Source organism: Notothenia rossii (genome assembly GCF_949606895.1).
Source record: "Notothenia rossii genome assembly, chromosome: 3".
Classification (NCBI taxonomy): domain Eukaryota; kingdom Metazoa; phylum Chordata; class Actinopteri; order Perciformes; family Nototheniidae; genus Notothenia; species Notothenia rossii.
In genome coordinates, this window is record NC_136901.1 from 14,320,243 (window position 1) to 14,342,761 (window position 22,519).

The following is a 22,519-nucleotide window of genomic DNA, read 5'->3' on the forward strand; positions in this document are numbered from 1 at the left end:
TGGTAGTAGTCCTAGTAGCACTCTATCCAACAGTACCACTTTCACTGAGAACTTATGGCAAAAAATGATTTTATCTCTCATCAAAGATGGCAGAAAACATGCACTCTGGTGAAAAATGATTTTATCTCTCATCAAAGATGGCAGAAAACATGCATTATTGTACTCTGCATGGGAGTTTGACAGGGTATTACTCAAAAAGTACACGATAAAAGTACTTGATTGTACTTGTGGTGTTAGTTCAAATAGTACTTAGTCCAACAGTACATATTTCACTGAGAACTTATGGCAAAAACTGATTTTCTCTCTCATCAAAGATGGCAGAAAACATGCACTGTGGTGAAAAATGATTTTATCTCTCATCAAAGATGGCAGAAAACATGCATTATTGTACTCTGCATGGGAGTTTGACAGGGTATTATTCAAAAAGTACACAATAAAAGTACTTGATTGTATTTGTGGTGGTATTTCAAATAGTACCGGGTCCAACAGTACATCTTTCACTGAGAACTTATGGCAAAAAATGATTTTATCTCTCATCAAAGATGGCAGAAAACATGCACTCTGGTGAAAAATGATTTTATCTCTCATCAAAGATGGCAGAAAACATGCATTATTGTACTCTGCATGGGAGTTTGACAGGGTATTACTCAAAAAGTACACGATAAAAGTACTTGATTGTATTTGTGGTGGTAGTTCAAATAGTACTGAGTCCAACAGTACATCTTTCACTTAGAACTTATGGCAAAACATGATTTTATCTCTCATCAAAGATGGCAGAAAACATGCATTATTGTACTCTGGAGGGGAGTTTGACAGGGTATTACTCAAAAAGTACACAATAAAAGTATTTGACTGTACTTGTGGTAGTAGTCCTAGTAGCATTTGAAGTATTATTTGAAGTATTAAAGTAACGTGTTATGGCAGGAAAGTTCAATCTGGTATATTCATTTTAATGTCACCTTATATAGAATGTGTGTTAAACTTGTGATTTCTGCATTGAGTGACTTCTGCCTAGCAGATACCAAGAAGAGGCCCCTAGGGTCTCTCTGTTAATTATCAATAGTCCTTGCAATCAATACTCTGGAAGGGAGTTTGACAGGGTATTACTCAAAAAGTACACGATAAAAGTACTTGATTGTACTTGTGGTGGTAGTTCAAATAGTACTGAGTCCAACAGTACATCTTTCACTGAGAACTTATGGCAAAAAAGGATTTTATCTCTCATCAAAGATGGCAGAAAACATGCATTATTGTACTCTGCATGGGAGTTTGACAGGGTATTACTCAAAAAGTACACGATAAAAGTACTTGATTGTACTTGTGGTGGTAGTTCAAATAGTACTGAGTCCAACAGTACATCTTTCACTGAGAACTTATGGCAAAAACTGATTTTCTCTCTCATCAAAGATGGCAGAAAACATGCATTATTGTACTCTGCATGGGAGTTTGACAGGGTATTACTCAAAAAGTACACGATAAAAGTACTTGATTGTACTTGTGGTGGTAGTTCAAATAGTACTGAGTCCAACAGTACATCTTTCACTGAGAACTTATGGCAAAAAATGATTTTCTCTCTGATCAAAGATGGCAGAAAACATGCACTCTGGTGAAAAATGATTTTATCTCTCATCAAAGATGGCAGAAAACATGCACTCTGGTGAAAAATGATTTTATCTCTCATCAAAGATGGCAGAAAACATGCATTATTGTACTCTGCATGGGAGTTTGACAGGGTATTACTCAAAAAGTACACGATAAAAGTACTTGATTGTATTTGTGGTGGTAGTTCAAATAGTACTGAGTCCAACAGTACATCTTTCACTTAGAACTTATGGCAAAACATGATTTTATCTCTCATCAAAGATGGCAGAAAACATGCATTATTGTACTCTGGAGGGGAGTTTGACAGGGTATTACTCAAAAAGTACACAATAAAAGTATTTGACTGTACTTGTGGTAGTAGTCCTAGTAGCATTTGAAGTATTATTTGAAGTATTAAAGTAACGTGTTATGGCAGGAAAGTTCAATCTGGTATATTCATTTTAATGTCACCTTATATAGAATGTGTGTTAAACTTGTGATTTCTGCATTGAGTGACTTCTGCCTAGCAGATACCAAGAAGAGGCCCCTAGGGTCTCTCTGTTAATTATCAATAGTCCTTGCAATCAATACTCTGGAAGGGAGTTTGACAGGGTATTACTCAAAAAGTACACGATAAAAGTACTTGATTGTACTTGTGGTGGTAGTTCAAATAGTACTGAGTCCAACAGTACATCTTTCACTGAGAACTTATGGCAAAAACTGATTTTCTCTCTCATCAAAGATGGCAGAAAACATGCATTATTGTACTCTGCATGGGAGTTTGACAGGGTATTACTCAAAAAGTACACGATAAAAGTACTTGATTGTACTTGTGGTGGTAGTTCAAATAGTACTGAGTCCAACAGTACATCTTTCACTGAGAACTTATGGCAAAAAATGATTTTCTCTCTGATCAAAGATGGCAGAAAACATGCACTCTGGTGAAAAATGATTTTATCTCTCATCAAAGATGGCAGAAAACATGCATTATTGTACTCTTTATGGGAGTTTGACAGGGTATTACTCAAAGAGTACACGATAAAAGTACTTGATTGTACATGTGGTGGTAGTCCTAGTAGCACTCTATCCAGCAGTACCACTTTCACTGAGAACTTATGGCAAAAAATGATTTTCTCTCTCATCAAAGATGGCAGAAAACATGCATTATTGTACTCTGCATGGGAGTTTGACAGGGTATTACTCAAAAAGTACACGATAAAAGTACTTGATTGTATTTGTGGTGGTAGTTCAAATAGTACTGAGTCCAACAATACGTCTTTCACTTAGAACTTATGGCAAAACATGATTTTATCTCTCATCAAAAATGGCAGAAAACATGCATTATTGTACTCTGCATGGGAGTTTGACAGGGTATTACTCAAAAAGTACACGATAAAAGTACTTGATTGTACTTGTGGTGGTAGTTCAAATAGTACTGAGTCCAACAGTACATCTTTCACTTAGAACTTATGGCAAAACATGATTTTATCTCTCATCAAAGATGGCAGAAAACATGCATTATTGTACTCTGGAGGGGAGTTTGACAGGGTATTACTCAAAAAGTACACAAAAGTATTTGACTGTACTTGTGGTAGTAGTCCTAGTAGCACTTGAAGTATTATTTGAATTATTTGAAGTATTAAAGTAACGTGTTATGGCAGGAAAGTTCAATCTGGTATATTCATTTTAATGTCACCTTATATAGAATGTGTGTTAAACTTGTGATTTCTGCATTGAGTGACTTCTGCCTAGCAGATACCAAGAAGAGGCCCCTAGGGTCTCTCTGTTAATTTTCAATAGTCCTTGCAATCAATACTCTGGAAGGGAGTTTGACAGGGTATTACTCAAAAAGTACACGATAAAAGTACTTGATTGTACTTGTGGTGGTAGTTCAAATAGTACTGAGTCCAACAGTACATCTTTCACTGAGAACTTATGGCAAAAAAGGATTTTATCTCTCATCAAAGATGGCAGAAAACATGCACTGTGGTGAAAAATGATTTTATCTCTCATCAAAGATGGCAGAAAACATGCATTATTGTACTCTGCATGGGAGTTTGACAGGGTATTACTCAAAAAGTACACGATAAAAGTACTTGATTGTACTTGTGGTGGTAGTTCAAATAGTACTGAGTCCAACAGTACATCTTTCACTTAGAACTTATGGCAAAAAAGGATTTTATCTCTCATCAAAGATGGCAGAAAACATGCATTATTGTACTCTGCATGGGAGTTTGACAGGGTATTACTCAAAGTACACGATAAAAGTACTTGATTGTACTTGTGGTGGTAGTTCAAATAGTACTGAGTCCAACAGTACATCTTTCACTGAGAACTTATGGCAAAAAATGATTTTATCTCTCATCAAAGATGGCAGAAAACATGCATTATTGTACTCTGCATGAGAGTTTGACAGGGTATTACTCAAAAAGTACACGATAAAAGTACTTGATTGTACTTGTGGTGGTAGTTCAAATAGTACTGAGTCCAACAGTACATCTTTCACTGAGAACCTATGGCAAAAAATGATTTTATCTCTCATCAAAAATGGCAGAAAACATGCATTATTGTACTCTGCATGGGAGTTTGACAGGGTATTACTCAAAAAGTACACGATAAAAGTACTTGATTGTACTTGTGGTGGTAGTTCAAATAGTACTGAGTCCAACAGTACATCTTTCACTTAGAACTTATGGCAAAAAAGGATTTTATCTCTCATCAAAGATGGCAGAAAACATGCATTATTGTACTCTGGAGGGGAGTTTGACAGGGTATTACTCAAAGAGTACACGATAAAAGTACTTGATTGTACTTGTGGTAGTAGTCCTAGTAGCACTTGAAGTATTATTTGAATTATTTGAAGTATTAAAGTAACGTGTTATGGCAGGAAAGTTCAATCTGGTATATTCATTTTAATGTCACCTTATATAGAATGTGTGTTAAACTTGTGATTTCTGCATTGAGTGACTTCTGCCTAGCAGATACCAAGAAGAGGCCCCTGGGGTCTCTGTTAATTATCAATAGTCCTTGCAATCAATACTCTGGAGGGGAGTTTGACAGGGTATTACTCAAAAAGTACACGATAAAAGTACTTGATTGTACTTATGGTGGTAGTCCTAGTAGCACTTTATCCAACATTACCACTTTCACTGAGAACTTATGGCAAAAACTGATTTTCTCTCTCATCAAAGATGAGAGAAAACATGCATTATTGTACTCTGCATGGGAGTTTGACAGGGTATTACTCAAAGAGTACAAAATAAAAGTACTTGATTGTACTTGTGGTGGTAGTCCTAGTAGCACTCTATCCAGCAGTACCACTTTCACTGAGAACTTATGGCAAAAAATGATTTTATCTCTCATCAAAGATGGCAGAAAAAATTCATTATTGTACTCTGGAGGGGAGTTTGACAGGGTATTACTCAAAAAGTACACGATAAAAGTACTTGATTGTACTTGTGGTGGTAGTTCAAATAGTACTGAGTCCAACAGTACATCTTTCACTGAGAACTTATGGCAAAAAGTGATTTTATCTCTCATCAAAAATGGCAGAAAACATGCATTATTGTACTCTGCATGGGAGTTTGACAGGGTATTACTCAAAGAGTACACGATAAAAGTACTTGATTGTACATGTGGTGGTAGTCCTAGTAGCACTCTATCCAGCAGTACCACTTTCACTGAGAACTTATGGCAAAAAATGATTTTATCTCTCATCAAAGATGGCAGAAAACATGCATTATTGTACTCTGCATGGGAGTTTGACAGGGTATTACTCAAAAAGTACACGATAAAAGTACTTGATTGTACTTGTGGTGGTAGTTCAAATAGTACTGAGTCCAACAGTACATCTTTCACTTAGAACTTATGGCAAAAAAGGATTTTATCTCTCATCAAAGATGGCAGAAAACATGCATTATTGTACTCTGCATGGGAGTTTGACAGGGTATTACTCAAAGTACACGATAAAAGTACTTGATTGTACTTGTGGTGGTAGTTCAAATAGTACTGAGTCCAACAGTACATCTTTCACTGAGAACTTATGGCAAAAAATGATTTTATCTCTCATCAAAGATGGCAGAAAACATGCATTATTGTACTCTGCATGGGAGTTTGACAGGGTATTACTCAAAAAGTACACGATAAAAGTACTTGATTGTACTTGTGGTGGTAGTTCAAATAGTACTGAGTCCAACAGTACATCTTTCACTGAGAACCTATGGCAAAAAATGATTTTATCTCTCATCAAAAATGGCAGAAAACATGCATTATTGTACTCTGCATGGGAGTTTGACAGGGTATTACTCAAAAAGTACACGATAAAAGTACTTGATTGTACTTGTGGTGGTAGTTCAAATAGTACTGAGTCCAACAGTACATCTTTCACTTAGAACTTATGGCAAAAAAGGATTTTATCTCTCATCAAAGATGGCAGAAAACATGCATTATTGTACTCTGGAGGGGAGTTTGACAGGGTATTACTCAAAGAGTACACGATAAAAGTACTTGATTGTACTTGTGGTAGTAGTCCTAGTAGCACTTGAAGTATTATTTGAATTATTTGAAGTATTAAAGTAACGTGTTATGGCAGGAAAGTTCAATCTGGTATATTCATTTTAATGTCACCTTATATAGAATGTGTGTTAAACTTGTGATTTCTGCATTGAGTGACTTCTGCCTAGCAGATACCAAGAAGAGGCCCCTGGGGTCTCTGTTAATTATCAATAGTCCTTGCAATCAATACTCTGGAGGGGAGTTTGACAGGGTATTACTCAAAAAGTACACGATAAAAGTACTTGATTGTACTTATGGTGGTAGTCCTAGTAGCACTTTATCCAACATTACCACTTTCACTGAGAACTTATGGCAAAAACTGATTTTCTCTCTCATCAAAGATGAGAGAAAACATGCATTATTGTACTCTGCATGGGAGTTTGACAGGGTATTACTCAAAGAGTACAAAATAAAAGTACTTGATTGTACTTGTGGTGGTAGTCCTAGTAGCACTCTATCCAGCAGTACCACTTTCACTGAGAACTTATGGCAAAAAATGATTTTTATCTCACATTAAAGATGGCAGAAAAAATTCATTATTGTACTCTGGAGGGGAGTTTGACAGGGTATTACTCAAAAAGTACACGATAAAAGTACTTGATTGTACTTGTGGTGGTAGTTCAAATAGTACTGAGTCCAACAGTACATCTTTCACTTAGAACTTATGGCAAAAAATGATTTTATCTCTCATCAAAGATGGCAGAAAACATGCATTATTGTACTCTACATGGGAGTTTGACAGGGTATTACTAAAAAAGTACACGATAAAAGTACTTGATTGTACTTATGGTGGTAGTCCTAGTAGCACTCTATCCAGCAGTACCACTTTCACAGAGAACTTATGGCAAAAAATGATTTGATCTCTCATCAAAAATGGCAGAAAACATGCATTATTGTACTCTGCATGGGAGTTTGACAGGGTATTACTCAAAAAGTACACGATAAAAGTACTTGATTGTACTTGTGGTGTTAGTCCTAGTAGCACTCTATCCAACAGTACCACTTTCACTGAGAACTTATGGCAAAAAATGATTTTATCTCTCATCAAAAATGGCAGAAAACATGCATTATTGTACTCTACATGGGAGTTTGACAGGGTATTACTAAAAAAGTACACGATAAAAGTACTTGATTGTACTTGTGGTGGTAGTTCAAATAGTACTGAGTCCAACAGTACATCTTTCACTGAGAACTTATGGCAAAAACTGATTTTCTCTCTCATCAAAGATGGCAGAAAACATGCACTCTGGTGAAAAATTATTTTCTCTCATCAAAGATGGCAGAAAACATGCATTATTGTACTCTGCATGGGAGTTTGACAGGGTATTACTCAAAGAGTACACGATAAAAGTACTTGATTGTACTTTTGGTGGTAGTTCAAATAGTACTGAGTCCAACAGTACATCTTTCACTTAGAACTTATGGCAAAAAATGATTTTATCTCTCATCAAAGATGGCAGAAAACATGCACTCTGGTGAAAAATGATTTTATCTCTCATCAAAGATGGCAGAAAACATGCATTATTGTACTCTGCATGGGAGTTTGACAGGGTATTACTCAAAGAGTACACGATAAAAGTACTTGATTGTACTTGTGGTGGTAGTCCTAGTAGCACTCTATCCAGCAGTACCACTTTCACTGAGAACTTATGGCAAAAAATGATTTTTATCTCACATTAAAGATGGCAGAAAAAATTCATTATTGTACTCTGGAGGGGAGTTTGACAGGGTATTACTCAAAAAGTACACGATAAAAGTACTTGATTGTACTTGTGGTGGTAGTTCAAATAGTACTGAGTCCAACAGTACATCTTTCACTGAGAACTTATGGCAAAAAATGATTTTATCTCTCATCAAAGATGGCAGAAAACATGCACTCTGGTGAAAAATTATTTTCTCTCTCATCAAAGATGGCAGAAAACATGCATTATTGTACTCTGCATGGGAGTTTGACAGGGTATTACTCAAAGAGTACAAAATAAAAGTACTTGATTGTACTTGTGGTGGTAGTCCTAGTAGCACTCTATCCAGCAGTACCACTTTCACTGAGAACTTATGGCAAAAAATGATTTTTATCTCACATTAAAGATGGCAGAAAAAATTCATTATTGTACTCTGGAGGGGAGTTTGACAGGGTATTACTCAAAAAGTACACGATAAAAGTACTTGATTGTACTTGTGGTGGTAGTTCAAATAGTACTGAGTCCAACAGTACATCTTTCACTTAGAACTTATGGCAAAAAATGATTTTATCTCTCATCAAAGATGGCAGAAAACATGCATTATTGTACTCTACATGGGAGTTTGACAGGGTATTACTAAAAAAGTACACGATAAAAGTACTTGATTGTACTTATGGTGGTAGTCCTAGTAGCACTCTATCCAGCAGTACCACTTTCACAGAGAACTTATGGCAAAAAATGATTTGATCTCTCATCAAAAATGGCAGAAAACATGCATTATTGTACTCTGCATGGGAGTTTGACAGGGTATTACTCAAAAAGTACACGATAAAAGTACTTGATTGTACTTGTGGTGTTAGTCCTAGTAGCACTCTATCCAACAGTACCACTTTCACTGAGAACTTATGGCAAAAAATGATTTTATCTCTCATCAAAAATGGCAGAAAACATGCATTATTGTACTCTACATGGGAGTTTGACAGGGTATTACTAAAAAAGTACACGATAAAAGTACTTGATTGTACTTGTGGTGGTAGTTCAAATAGTACTGAGTCCAACAGTACATCTTTCACTGAGAACTTATGGCAAAAACTGATTTTCTCTCTCATCAAAGATGGCAGAAAACATGCACTCTGGTGAAAAATTATTTTCTCTCATCAAAGATGGCAGAAAACATGCATTATTGTACTCTGCATGGGAGTTTGACAGGGTATTACTCAAAGAGTACACGATAAAAGTACTTGATTGTACTTTTGGTGGTAGTTCAAATAGTACTGAGTCCAACAGTACATCTTTCACTTAGAACTTATGGCAAAAAATGATTTTATCTCTCATCAAAGATGGCAGAAAACATGCACTCTGGTGAAAAATGATTTTATCTCTCATCAAAGATGGCAGAAAACATGCATTATTGTACTCTGCATGGGAGTTTGACAGGGTATTACTCAAAGAGTACACGATAAAAGTACTTGATTGTACTTGTGGTGGTAGTCCTAGTAGCACTCTATCCAGCAGTACCACTTTCACTGAGAACTTATGGCAAAAAATGATTTTTATCTCACATTAAAGATGGCAGAAAAAATTCATTATTGTACTCTGGAGGGGAGTTTGACAGGGTATTACTCAAAAAGTACACGATAAAAGTACTTGATTGTACTTGTGGTGGTAGTTCAAATAGTACTGAGTCCAACAGTACATCTTTCACTGAGAACTTATGGCAAAAAATGATTTTATCTCTCATCAAAGATGGCAGAAAACATGCACTCTGGTGAAAAATTATTTTCTCTCTCATCAAAGATGGCAGAAAACATGCATTATTGTACTCTGCATGGGAGTTTGACAGGGTATTACTCAAAGAGTACACGATAAAAGTACTTGATTGTACTTGTGGTGGTAGTTCAAATAGTACTGAGTCCAACAGTACAGCTTTCACTGAGAACTTATGGCAAAAACTGATTTTCACAGGAGCGTGACTTAAGAGTGTTTTTACGCACTAAACTGCATATTGGCACTCAGGGGTCCAAACGTAGTCCACCTTGGGACTTATCAAATTAGTTAGCGGTTGGGCTACAGTGGAAAAGTTGCGGCAGAAACTGCGGTAGTAGCCTGCCATGCCGAGAAAACGGCGGATGTCACTCCTGGTGCCGGGCACCGCACATTCAGTCACCGCAGCAACCTTAGCTTCCACTGGCCGGACTTGGCCTTGCCCAACCTGCTTCCCAACCCAACATTAGCGGCTCTGCTCGAGAAACGGGAGCCCGCTTCCAGCGTACTATGCTGGCAGAGGACCGCTACGGCTAAACCCCCCGATTACTCTGCCAACGCAACGTTTGTAAAATAGCCGGACCCCCCGGGGGTCTCGGGGGTCACCCCGGCGTGCCGGGAAATACCAAAATATCCGTTCTGAGGCGTGCCCAGTGCAGTCCTGTGACTCACAGAAAGGAACACGTCTGGACAGACATTTTAAGAGGAGCCACACCGAGCTGTCCGATGGAGCCAAAACTCAGTTGCTCGACAACTTGAAGAGGCGTCTGATATTGGGGAGTTTGAGGGCGCTGAGGGCGAGCAACCCTTCGGTGCCAATGTTTTCAACCCTAGACCTGGATGAGGCGGCAGGTATAGTGCTTATACTGTGTGTGTGTGTGTGTGTGTGTGTGTGTGTGTGTGTGTGTGTGTGTGTGTGTGTGTGTGTGTGTGTGTGTGTGTGTGTGTGTGTGTTTGTGTTATATAACGATATCTCAGTGTGTTACCGGGACCTTTCCCGGTGGTTTTCGCCATCGAAACTGAAAATAAACACACCAATTAACATCTAGAGCTCAATACGAAGCGAATGAACTTACTCCCAGAGTCCTAGCGTGTTGAAAAGTTAGCGGGAAATGTAACCAAAGTATCCGAATATTTACGTGAAAATGTAATTATTTAACGATATCTCAGTGTTTTACCGGGAGCTTTCCCTGACTTTTCCACGGTCAAAATTAAAAGATGACATATCCAATCGAAGCTAATGAAAACTATTCCCAGACCTCTAGCATGTTTAGAAGTTTGAAAACGCATCCAACGCTTTTTTTTTCTACCGTGAAAAACTTTAATTTTATTATGTTTTTAATTAATGTTTTATTATTGTACTCCCATTGTGTTATTTAATATTGTAGTTATTGCCTGTACAGCACTTTGGTCAACTGAAGGTTATTTTAAATGCATGACTGTGCTATATAAATAAATAAAGATTGAGATTGAGATTTAAGCACTGCCATATACATGAGTTATACAATATTATGTAATAACAATATAATATGCCATCACTTTTCAGGCCTAGAAAAGGAGAAGGAGGTGGAGGAAGAGGAAGGAGAGGAGGGAGAATGCCAGGTTACCAAACTGAAGGCTGAGGTGGCCAACCTGAAGGATGAGGTGGCCAAGCTTAAAAAACAAGTTAGAGAGCTAAATGATGGCTTTGAGCTTTCAAAGGCCTATAATAGGAATTTAAAAAGAGCCTATGTTAAGCTTAAGCGAAGTGCGGTGAAGGCAAGCAAAAAGTCTGTCATATTTGGCACTGCGGATATCCTGGAGTATTCCCTCCCACAGACCTCAGCAGCGGACGAGGAGTCCACTGATATACCTTCTGGGACAATCCTGTGTCCCCCCTTCCCGGACCACATCCGCGCCCTCAGTGAGTGCATCTCTCCCTACATATGGTAGAATAAATGCCATGATCATTATAGAGATCATTTGTTGTCCATTGTCCACATGTGTTAGTCGTCTAGTAAGAGATTGTTTTCCTATTTTTTTTCCAGACACCTTATTGGAGGAGTACATGGAGCTGCAGGAGGGACCTCACCCAAATGCCAAGCTACGCAACAATGTGCAGTCCAAGCTGCACAGGATCAGAAATGTTCTTGGTTGGATGAGCAAGGGGCAGTCTGGACTTGCCAAACTGGAATTCCTGAATAATCAGAAACGTGTTAAGGGGTACGTGACTCAATTATTTGTAGCTTAATTGTTGTCACACACACACACACACACACACACACACACACACACACACACACACACACACACACACACACACACACACACACACACACACACACACACACACACACACACACACACACACACACACACACACACACACACACACACACACACACACACACACACACACACACACACACACACACACACACACACACACACACACACACACACACACACACACACACACACACAGGTCAATAGAAAAAATAATATAACAGGAGGGTTAATGATTATCTTTGTGCTTGTTTCTTTGTATTGTAGATGGGCGGGTTATCTCGTTGATTGCGGGATGGCAAGGACCACCAGCCTGCATTATCTGAAGAACGTCAGGCAGTTCCTGGTTTACGTGAAGGAGACCTCACCTAAAACCTCGCGCCAGAAAGATCTGGTGATGGGCATCAGGTATCTGAAGAGTGCGATAAAGGGATGGAACCGCCATGTTGTCCAGCACCAGATGAGCGTGAAAGGCCGTAAGGACGCGGTTATGCACACGGTCGTGGAACTCCAACAGTGCCGCAGATTGGCACTGTTGGCCATCCCCAAACTGCTCTGTAAGTTATAATACATATGTTATAATTAACAGGGTGATGTAGCAATTCAAATAAATTGATGAAATAACACATATTCTATTTCCCTTGTCATTGCAGCAAAACTGGAAAATCTACACACAAATTCGAGCCTGTGGAAGCTGCAGGGGTACGTGGCTGCCTACCTGGCCTCCCTCTATGTGCACCGCCTGGGAGTGTTCATCAACATGACGGACCTTGAGGTCAGCGAGGCAGTTCACGGCGATAATGATGACTACTTGCTCAAAGTAAACACTTGATTTCTCCTATTTTTTCAAAGTATATTCAACCCACATTCCTTGTATGTGTAAACTTAATTGTCATTCTGATTCTGAATAGATGACACACCACAAGACTAATGAGGCCTTCGGAACCGCTAAGATGCTGCTAAACAAGGAGGAGTACGGCTGGCTCCTCAAATTGATCGCACTTAAGACCAAGTATGCATCAACAAAAAAATGTTCAAAGTTTGTGTTCTTCAACACTACATTTGGAAGGAATCGCAACCTCACAAAGCACCTACAGATGGTCTGGTCGGAGATGCAGTTGAAGGGGGATGTCAACTTCATAACCCTGCGGACCGCCGTCGCCACCTTTGTAAGTGAAATGACACTAATGTAATACTGTAACTGATCTACTGTGCTCACTTTTACCTCACCTAAGCTTTGCATTCTGCTCTTGTGTCTTTTCTGCCTTTGTCTGCTTCAGGCAAGAGAGAGACATGGCGAAGACTCGGTGCAAAGGAAGAGCATGGCGAGGTTGATGTGCCACGACACGGCGACGGCCGACAGACACTATGCCATGGACCTCTCCGTCGAACAGGCCCGCAATGTTCGTCTCCTCTTCGAACATGCGTAGGAGACGACCAATTCAAGGACTCGGCCTCAGACTGAGGTAATTAAAAGACAAGACTCATGTATAATTACTCATGTATAGTGCAGTGTATGGAAAGATAACGGTTTTCTCTTTTATGATCCAACAGGAGGAGGAGGAGGAGGAGGAGGAGGAGGAGGAGGAGGAGGAGGAGGAGGAGGAGGAGGTCAGGACGAAGAAGAGAACCCCAAGGGTGACCAGGAGCCGTGCAGACTTAAACAAGGTAGTCAAAATGTCACAATTCAAAAAAATGTAGTAAAATATAACATTGAAGATTTAGATTTTCTTTGAGATTAAAAACTTTTAAAATACCACAATATGACTATGTATGAATTCCAATGTGAAAAGTTAATTCAAATGTGCTTTATATTTTGTGTGCCAACAGAGAAGGTGCCTGATTATGCTGTCGCCACTCAAAAGAACCAGCCCATGCAAAAGGCCTCAGCACCTAAGATCCCAGCGCAGTCGGAAGGGGACACCGCGGAAACATTTTCCATGAATGTGTTTTTGTCCGTAAATGTTTGTTGTTATTTCATGTTCATAAATGTTCCTTGTTGTTATTTCATGTTCAGAAATTGTTGTTATTGTTATTTAATAGTGTATGTTTAAATAAATGTTTTCAATTGTTCAAAGTAGTATTCTGGTAATTTCTTTATGGTTCTGCTAAGTCATGTTGTGTCTTGCTCTGATACACTTGGTTCTATATACATACATATATGCAGTGGGTTTTAATATTAAATAATATTTATAAGTGGTTTATTATAATCACATTATTATATTTAATAATTCCAAAATAATAATAATAGTTATTATAACTATTAAATAACTATTATAGTTATTATCTCTTAATTCAACTAATAAACCAATTCAAAAACTGAATGCCAAGGGCAAACCCCGCTCTCTCACACCAAACAGCAACTCCTTATCTGTTGCGCCACAAGTACTGAAAATTGTTAAACAAAAGTATTTTACAAAGAGTCCACAAGTAACACATTTCTCTATCGTTTTGGTGTGGCATGTTCAGAATATGCTAGATTGCAGATATAGCAATATTTTAATAAAACATTTGAATACACAGACACAACTTTTTGATAGGAAGGTCGCAGGGCCCCCACATTTTGCAAGCAGGTTCAACACAAGTTAAGGAGCACACTGTCACTTCTGGGTAGGTTGCGGTTCCCATATTTCAGATTCCTGATCTGGGCCCTAGTTAGAAGCCCCTGGCGAAAAAGTTATCTCTTTAACCTTTTCCAAAGTCATTTAAAAAGTCCTGAAGCAGTTTCACCTCAAAACGTCTTAAGGGAAGGTTTTGTTACATTTTAAGCCGTTAACTTTGACATTTAGTTGGAAAAGAGGCACCAATCTGCATGTAATTTCCGAGCCCGTTCTAACGAGACCAAGCTGCAAGCTCTCGGACACTCTTTTGTGCCATAAAGGTCACCGTACGGCATCAAAACGTGACCTCTGACCTCAGATTTTACCTTGTTCAAGGACGCAGGGGCCCCAAATTTTGCAAGCCGGTTCCTAACAAGTTAAGCAACAAACTCTCAAAGTCTCAGATTGGCCAAGCACCTTTTTAAAAAAAAAAGTATTTTCTCACACTCCAAGACCACAAGGGTATAACATTGTAAGCTCCAGACAGGATTTTGTGAGAAAGTTGCAATTTTTTTGAAAAAGAATTCTGGGTGTTTTACAGTCTCCATACTTCAGATTCCTGTTCTGGGCCCTATTTAGAAGCCCCTGGTGAAAAAATGATCTCTTTAGCCTTTTCCAAAGTACTTTAAAGAATCATGCAGCACATAATCTCAAAACGCCTTAAGTTGGTTTGTGTCGGGACATCCTGGAAAAAGGCACGGGAATTGAGCCACTAACTGGGTTAAGTCATGCTGCTGCTCCGCCTGCAGATGACTTAACGTAGTGGGCAGCGTCTCTATCATCTCCGAGTTACATAACCGGGCACCCGGCTGGTGATGGGAACGCATCACCAAACCGTCATCAGATGGGCCGGAACTATCTGTAACAATTAATGCGGAAGCAGCTACTCTTTGATTAACCAAACCCCCAGGCTGGCTGTCAGCAGCGGTGCGCGAATGATAACGCTTTAACATGTTAACATGGCAAACGCGCGTTTTACGTCGTCTCTCCGGAGTGCAAATAACATAATCGGTGTCACTAAGACAGTCACGGATTTCATACGGCCCAAGGAATTTAGCGGAGAGCGCAGCGCCAGGGATAGGCAATAATGCGAGAACCTTGTCAACTATCTCAAAGTGCCTAGGAACAGCGGCACGGTCATAATTACGCTTCATGACAGCCTGTGAAGCGGAGAGCGACTCTCTAGCGAGTGAATTTGCCCGGTGCAGGCGCTCACAAAACTGACTAACGTAATCCAATCCGTTTTTCTCTGGCGGAGTATCAGCCAAGAGAAACTCATCATGTAAGATTTTAAGGGGGCCGCAGGGCGTATGGCCGAAAACGAGCTCCGCGGGGCTGAATCCTAATGATTCCTGAACAGCTTCACGAGCTGCGAACAAAACGAAGGGAATTCCCTCATCCCAGTTTTTTTCCGTTTCCATACAGTACTTCCGCAACATGCTTTTTAGGGTCTGATGCCACCGTTCTAACGCACCCTGCGACTCTGGGTGATACGCGCTGGAAATAACATGTTTCACCTGTAGTGTTTGGAGGACCTGTTTGAACAACTTGGATTTAAAATTTGTCCCTTGGTCACTCTGAATTACACGCGGTATTCCAAATGTGGAAAATAACTTTGTCAACGCCTTAACTACAGCGGCGGAAGTAATACTACGCAGCGGAATAGCTTCAGGGAAACGAGTAGACGTACACATAATGGTGAGCAAATACTGTTGACCCGTTTTTGTACGCGGTAAAGGGCCAACACAATCTATCAACACCCTGTCAAAGGGCTCACCTATAGCCGGTATGGGATGTAACGGAGCTTGCGGAATTTTTTGATTAGGCTTACCGACAACCTGGCACACATGACAGCAGCGGGGAAAAGCTAGAGACATCCTTCTTCAAACCTGGCCAAAAGAAATATTTGAGAAAGATCTGATCATTTTTAGTCACGCCCAAGTGTCCCGACCATTGACTCTCATGCGCTACAGATAGTACCTGTTGACGGTATGGCGCCGGCACAACTACCTGATGCGCTACACTCCAGTCAGCTTCAGCAGTAGCAGTGAGGGACCATTGGCGCACTAATATCTCCTGATCCAGCACATAAGCTACCTTCTCACCCCTTGCCTTGTTATTACTCGCCACCTGCTCGAAACACTTCGCAAGCGTCGGATCAGCCCTCTGCGCAGCGAGTAAACGCTCTCGGGTTACCGGGAGTGTCGAACCGTCAACAACTGGGCTGGCAGGTTGCGCTGGCGCAGCGGCCACGGCAGGGAAAGGGGAAACCACAACTTCAGATTTTTTCTCCGGCAACTTGTCATCTGTAAACAGTGTCCCAAACATAGTATCATTTAAAGACACATCTGAGTCACTCTTACGCGCCTGCGCACGGGTGACAGCACAAATGGGGAAAATGTGGGCATTTGTTACCTCAGGCAGTACAGCCTGCAGAGAATCCAATATTTCAAGCGCAGGAGTTACCTTACCTCCTGCAATGTCATTTCCCATTAGGAAAACTATACCACGTATGGGTAATGCTGGGCAAACAGCAACACGGAAAAATCCAGTAATTAACTTAGATTGTACATGTACATTGTGTATGGGCCGGGGCACATAACCCATTTCCATGCCACATAATATTGATCCATACCCACACGCTGATTGGTCGGAGAATGGCAGATGCAACAATCACTGACTGGGAACCTCCAGTGTCTCGTAGGATGCGGATGGGTCTCTGATCATCCGACTCACCTGTTAACGATATCAATCCCTCAAACACAAAAGGCTTAAAGCAGGGATCTATTTCTTCATCATGGTCGGAGGAAGGAATATTGGGTGACCAATGCCTTTCGGCCGGGTCATGCTTGGTGGCTGCTCCTTACGTTTAAGAATCATGCAGTTAGCAATAACATGTCCAGACTGATGACAATAGTGGCACTCTCTCTCCTCTTTATTTACAGTGAAAGCTTTCGCTGGCTGACCAACAGGTGCACCGGGCATACGGCGAGGTCTCTCGGCAACAACCGGAGAGAACACCTATTTATGCATCAGCACGTATTCGTCAGCCAGTACAGCAGCTGCGGAGAGACTGTACTTTCTGCTTGGTTATATATCCCACAATGCGGTCAGGCAACCCCCTTTTAAATTCTTCCATGAGAATTAATTCTTTCAAAGCAGAACACTCGGCGGCGTTACACGAGTCAATCCACTTTGTAAATAACATCCCTTTCTCCCTGGCAAACTCAACATGGGTTTGATTAGAACCCTTTCTATGGTTCCTGAACTTCTGCCGGTAGGCTTTGGGAACTAGCTCGTACACCCTAAGTATGGCAGGCTTCACCAGGTCGTAACTTAGACTGTCCTCTAACGAAAGAACAGAAACTGCCCCCTGAGCTCTCCCGTGAAGCTTACACTGTACTAACAGCGCCCAGGCTTCAGCCGGCCACTGTAGTGCCGCTGCAATGCGTTCAAACGCACCAAAATATGCATCCACTTCAGTCTCGCGGAAAACCGGCACTAATGCTACATTTTTCCCTACATTGAAGGCAGGTGGATGAGAAGGAAGTGGAAAGCTTTCTCTAAGATTGCCAACAACACCAGATGCGCGCAGTTCGGAGTCTAGCTCCATCTGCCGTATCCGGATCCGGACTTCCTTATCTGCTTCGATTTTTCTTATTTCCAACTGAAAGTGCCTGTCTTGCTCCCTTTCTTTAGCTTCCAACTGAAGTTGCCTGTCTTTAGCTTCCAAATGAAGTCGGGCGAGGCAGACTTTAAGTTTATTCCCTTCCCGGGAATCTGTACTACCAACCGGAGAGGGTGGACATTTACGAGGCGGCATGAGCAGTGCTTCACACGGCTCGCCCCCCTCACTGCCATCACTCTTTTCTTGGCTAAATGTAAACTCCGCCGCCTGCCTCTGACTTAACGGGTCTTCAGTTAAAGCGTTAGACCCTGGGAGCTCAGCGGGCACAGCCAGTACTAGTAATTCCCTTCTCACCATCTCATCCCCTACCAATGCCTTCAACTCTTCTTTTAACATCTGCCGACTTACCACAAGACTGAAGTGCCGCGCTATCTCTATCAAATCGTCCTTTTTACACCGATCCAGCTCCTCATAGGAGGGCCAAACTAAGAACGACTCTAAGGCGAAGGCCGCCATTCTCGGGTGTACTGCCCACACGTATTACAAAAAATGTTTGTTGCTATAACAAAACCACCTATAACCCCAGGAATTCTGTTAAAAATATCCCGGACACGAGCCCCCACGTGTTACGTTCCCTATTGGGCTAGGGGTACCAAAGGGAACAACACGACCAGAGTAGAATTGTTAACAATTATAAGTGGCTTTATTACAGCAGGTGGCAACAAAAGGACAAGCAAGCAGCCTGAAACAACAACGACCACCAGCTGATGCAACACAGGAGAGAATTTCAAAAGGAAGTTTATAAGGAAACAAACCCTCACGTTACACGTGGTACAAAATAGGAATGAGGAAAGCTGCACACACACAGCTGTAGCTGGTCTACAGGTGCTAATCACCTGGGTCTAAGCTAATACGTTTACACAGATAACAGCTGACCAACAGGTGCTAATCACCTGGGTCTAAGCTAACACGTTTTGCACAGATAACAACAGCTGATCAACAGGTGCTAATCACCTGGGTCTAAGCTAACAATCCTAAGCAAAGTTACACAATAAGAGGCACAACACACTACTTGCACTCTGCTAAGTATTCTACGGATTACAAGGGAGCTAACAATATAAACACACGAGTAGAGTATCACGAGGCTAGAGACGTCTGTCTCCCAACACAGAGCCTCCAGAATGATCTCCGTTCCCAGCCTTTGTACTCCTCCCCCGGGAGATGTGCCGGAAGGGGCGGGGATTGGATGACGTCTCATCCAATCACCTCTGCGGGACGTCGGAGGAACTGCGCCGCTCATGTGTACACACACACAAACAGGTTTAACAGCCTTAACAGCCCCAGGAAGGCAGCGGCTGTAACAGAGCTCCTATATGGCATTACCCCGCTGAAGCTCACCAAAGTTTAATATATTTTGTAGTGGCCAATTGTTCAAAAGAAAATCAATGTTCAAAGGCCACTTAGTCTAGGAGGCGAGTTCGAGTATTGACTCGCGTATATTCAAAAAAGTAGATACTTGCTTGTTCCATTCAGATGCTTTATTTAGAGGTTCAACATGAGCTGGCGGCCCACTGCCGACATGCAACATTTGCACGGTATTTAAAACAAAAACAAACAAACAAGATCCCTCCGTCTTACGGATTTGTACGGTCAAAAACTTTTCCCAACTTGGCTCTCTAGACTTCCTGCTGTGTCATGCTGGCAGCGTCATTTATACCCGAGCCCGCCCCTAACATTGCTTTCTATAAATAACAAAACATAAACTAAACTAGAGATAGAGATAACACGTTACAAAACAGTATAATAATAATTCACAGTATTTCAGCTCATTTAAGTTAAATTAAAGAATATTCAATTCGCTCACAAAAACATAATTCATTACCATAAAATAATGTGCCTAAATGGCTCTTACATATTTCATAGTTCAAAGTTTGGTCAATTGTTTTGTGTATTGGTCAAATACTGGTTTCTGAGGAGTTTTACTGGAATGAAAGAGCACAGTCTAGAGCAGTGGTTCTCAAACTTTTTTCAATCATGTATCCACTTTGAAAAAAATATTCAGCCAAGTACCCCCTGATCAGCACAAAAACAATTTGTTCGGGAAAAAATGCCTATATAAAGAGGTATAGTACAGCGCTGCACCATCAGTGTCTGATTTATTAAAACAACAACCTTGTAACTGAGAAACACTTAAATTAGACCCTCCAGAAAAACGCGGGCTAAATTCCTTGATTATGTGGGCTAAAATCCTTGCGGGGTTTTTATGTGATTTTATGCGGTGAAATTGCGGGAAGTTGCGAAATATGCAGAAAGTTGCGAAATATGCGGGGAAAAAGAATAACAATTTTTTTAAATATTGAGCTGTCTTATTTATTCTCTCTCACACACAACCTGCCACTAACGTTAAACCCCTTTACTATTCAATTAAACACATTCAATGTTTATTTATTGTAAAAGCAATTGGGCTATTTCTCACACACACACACACACACACACACACACACACACACACACACACACACACACACACACACACACACACACACACACACACACACACACACACACACACACACACACACACACACACACACACACACACACACACACACACACACACACACACACACACACACACTTCTCCGCCTCATTCTGTTTTCATTTACTCGTTCGTTATCTGACCAGCTTCAATCTTGTAGGCTACTCACTTTGTTTCTTGTAGCCCTCGAAAGGGTTTTGGAGGTTGATGCCACGGTGAACGTGAGTCGTTTGGCTTTCTTGTCCGCAGCAGCAGAAAGCATTTTCGAATGTTTGAATGAATCAAAGTGGGTCGTCACCGTCGATTTTCTCTTATGCTCCAACACACAGTTGCACGGGGTGCAGAATAGTTTCCCCCCACTTTTTGCCCGGTCTTTAGTAGAAATGTTCGTCGGTAAATGAGATGGATTAGATTTTTTCATCTTGGTGTTTTCTCTATCGTGTGAGCTCCACACGTTCACTCTATACAGTGTTGTTCACATTCTGTGATGAGCGAGCTGATGACGTCACGTCAAGACGAGTTAACTTTTTTTTTCTCAACTTTGTGTGGAAAAATGCGGGGATTATGCGGCCTTTTAAAAATCTGCGCCATTTTGCTGATTATGCGGTAAATTCTGCGATCGCAGAATCGCGTTTTTCTGAAGGATCTATTAAATGCTACATTTCAAATGTTTACAATCCATCACTAAATTCATGGCAAACCAATTTTAACATCATGCTAAGACAACATTAGTTGCATTGAACTGATCTTTTTAATAAGTTGTACTTACAATCAGGGCTTAATTTGAGCTGGAACACGCCGGAACATGTTCCGGCACCTCTGAAATTGGATCCGGAACCTTTTTTATTGGATCCGCCACCTCCCGTGTCACTATGAAAAAAAAAAACGCCCAAAAAAAAAACGACTGTTTGTTCGGTGTTCAATGTTGTTATATGTCTTGTTAGTGTTTATTCCCCATTGAAGTTCCTCAAAAATCTTGTGTTTGCCTTTTTGATGCGTTTAAATTTTTAAGGTTTTTAGCGGGAGAGGGGGGGAGGGGGGGAGACTAGAGGTGTGACACATAGCCTACGCTTGCGCTGGTTGAATACATAACAGTTAGCTTCGTGTCTACAATGTCAAAAAGACAACAAACTTTACTTAACTTTTTCAAAGTCAGTGACCAGCAGTCAGATCCAAAACGATCAAAAATAGTTTCCGAAAATCATGAGTGTGAAGACCACGGTGGACAGAGCAGTAGTATGCAGCCTACAATCGATGCTGCTAATGCACCTGTCGTTAGACGGGATATTAGCGACCCCCACGGGGAAGGAGATGAAGGGGACGAGACGGATGATGTGAACTTGGAATCTGCGAGAGATAGTGATGGCGATGAAGCAGGTATTGTCAGGGACACTCACGATGGGCAAATCTGGACAGATGCCCAGTTTACACAGAAAAAAATAAGTTATCCATGGCTGACAATGGAAACCACTGGATTGGGCTGTGCCATATGCAAACAAGTGGGATCACTGGGTCCGGAAAAAACTGCAGGTGTGAAACTTGCAAAAGAATGGATCTCGGGCTCGGTGACATCATCTGCGCCCGATTAAAAAAAAAAGCAAAGAGCCTGAAGGAAAAAGGTTTTTGAGCATGGGAATACCAAAGCACACGCAATGGCATCAACTATTTTGGATAAGGCAAAGGCAAATGTATTTGTTAACACAGTAGTCAATGCCCAAAATGACCAGGTGCAAACGACTGCCAGAATCTTTCGCACAGCTTACAAGGAGGCCAAGCGTCATAGGCCATCTTATGGATTTGAACATGAGATAGACTGTCAGGAAATGAATGGTGTGGAAATGGGGAGGATTCTCCACTCAAACGTCGCATGTTCTCATATACAACAGCACATTGCAACTGACATGAA

The 22,519-nt window shown here is 40.8% G+C and overlaps 1 protein-coding gene across 1 annotated transcript; it reads left to right on the forward strand.

Moving 5' to 3' along the window:
* The first annotated feature begins 12,601 nt into the window (after nt 1-12,601).
* LOC307033878 (uncharacterized protein) lies at nt 12,602-13,287 on the forward strand. The gene is made up of 3 exons (XM_079672507.1): nt 12,602-12,666; nt 12,758-13,015; nt 13,127-13,287. The coding sequence occupies exons 1-3, from the start codon at nt 12,607-12,609 to the stop codon at nt 13,274-13,276; spliced, it is 468 nt and encodes a 155-aa protein (XP_079528633.1). The 5' UTR covers nt 12,602-12,606; the 3' UTR covers nt 13,277-13,287.
* Nucleotides 13,288-22,519: the final 9,232 nt, after the last annotated feature.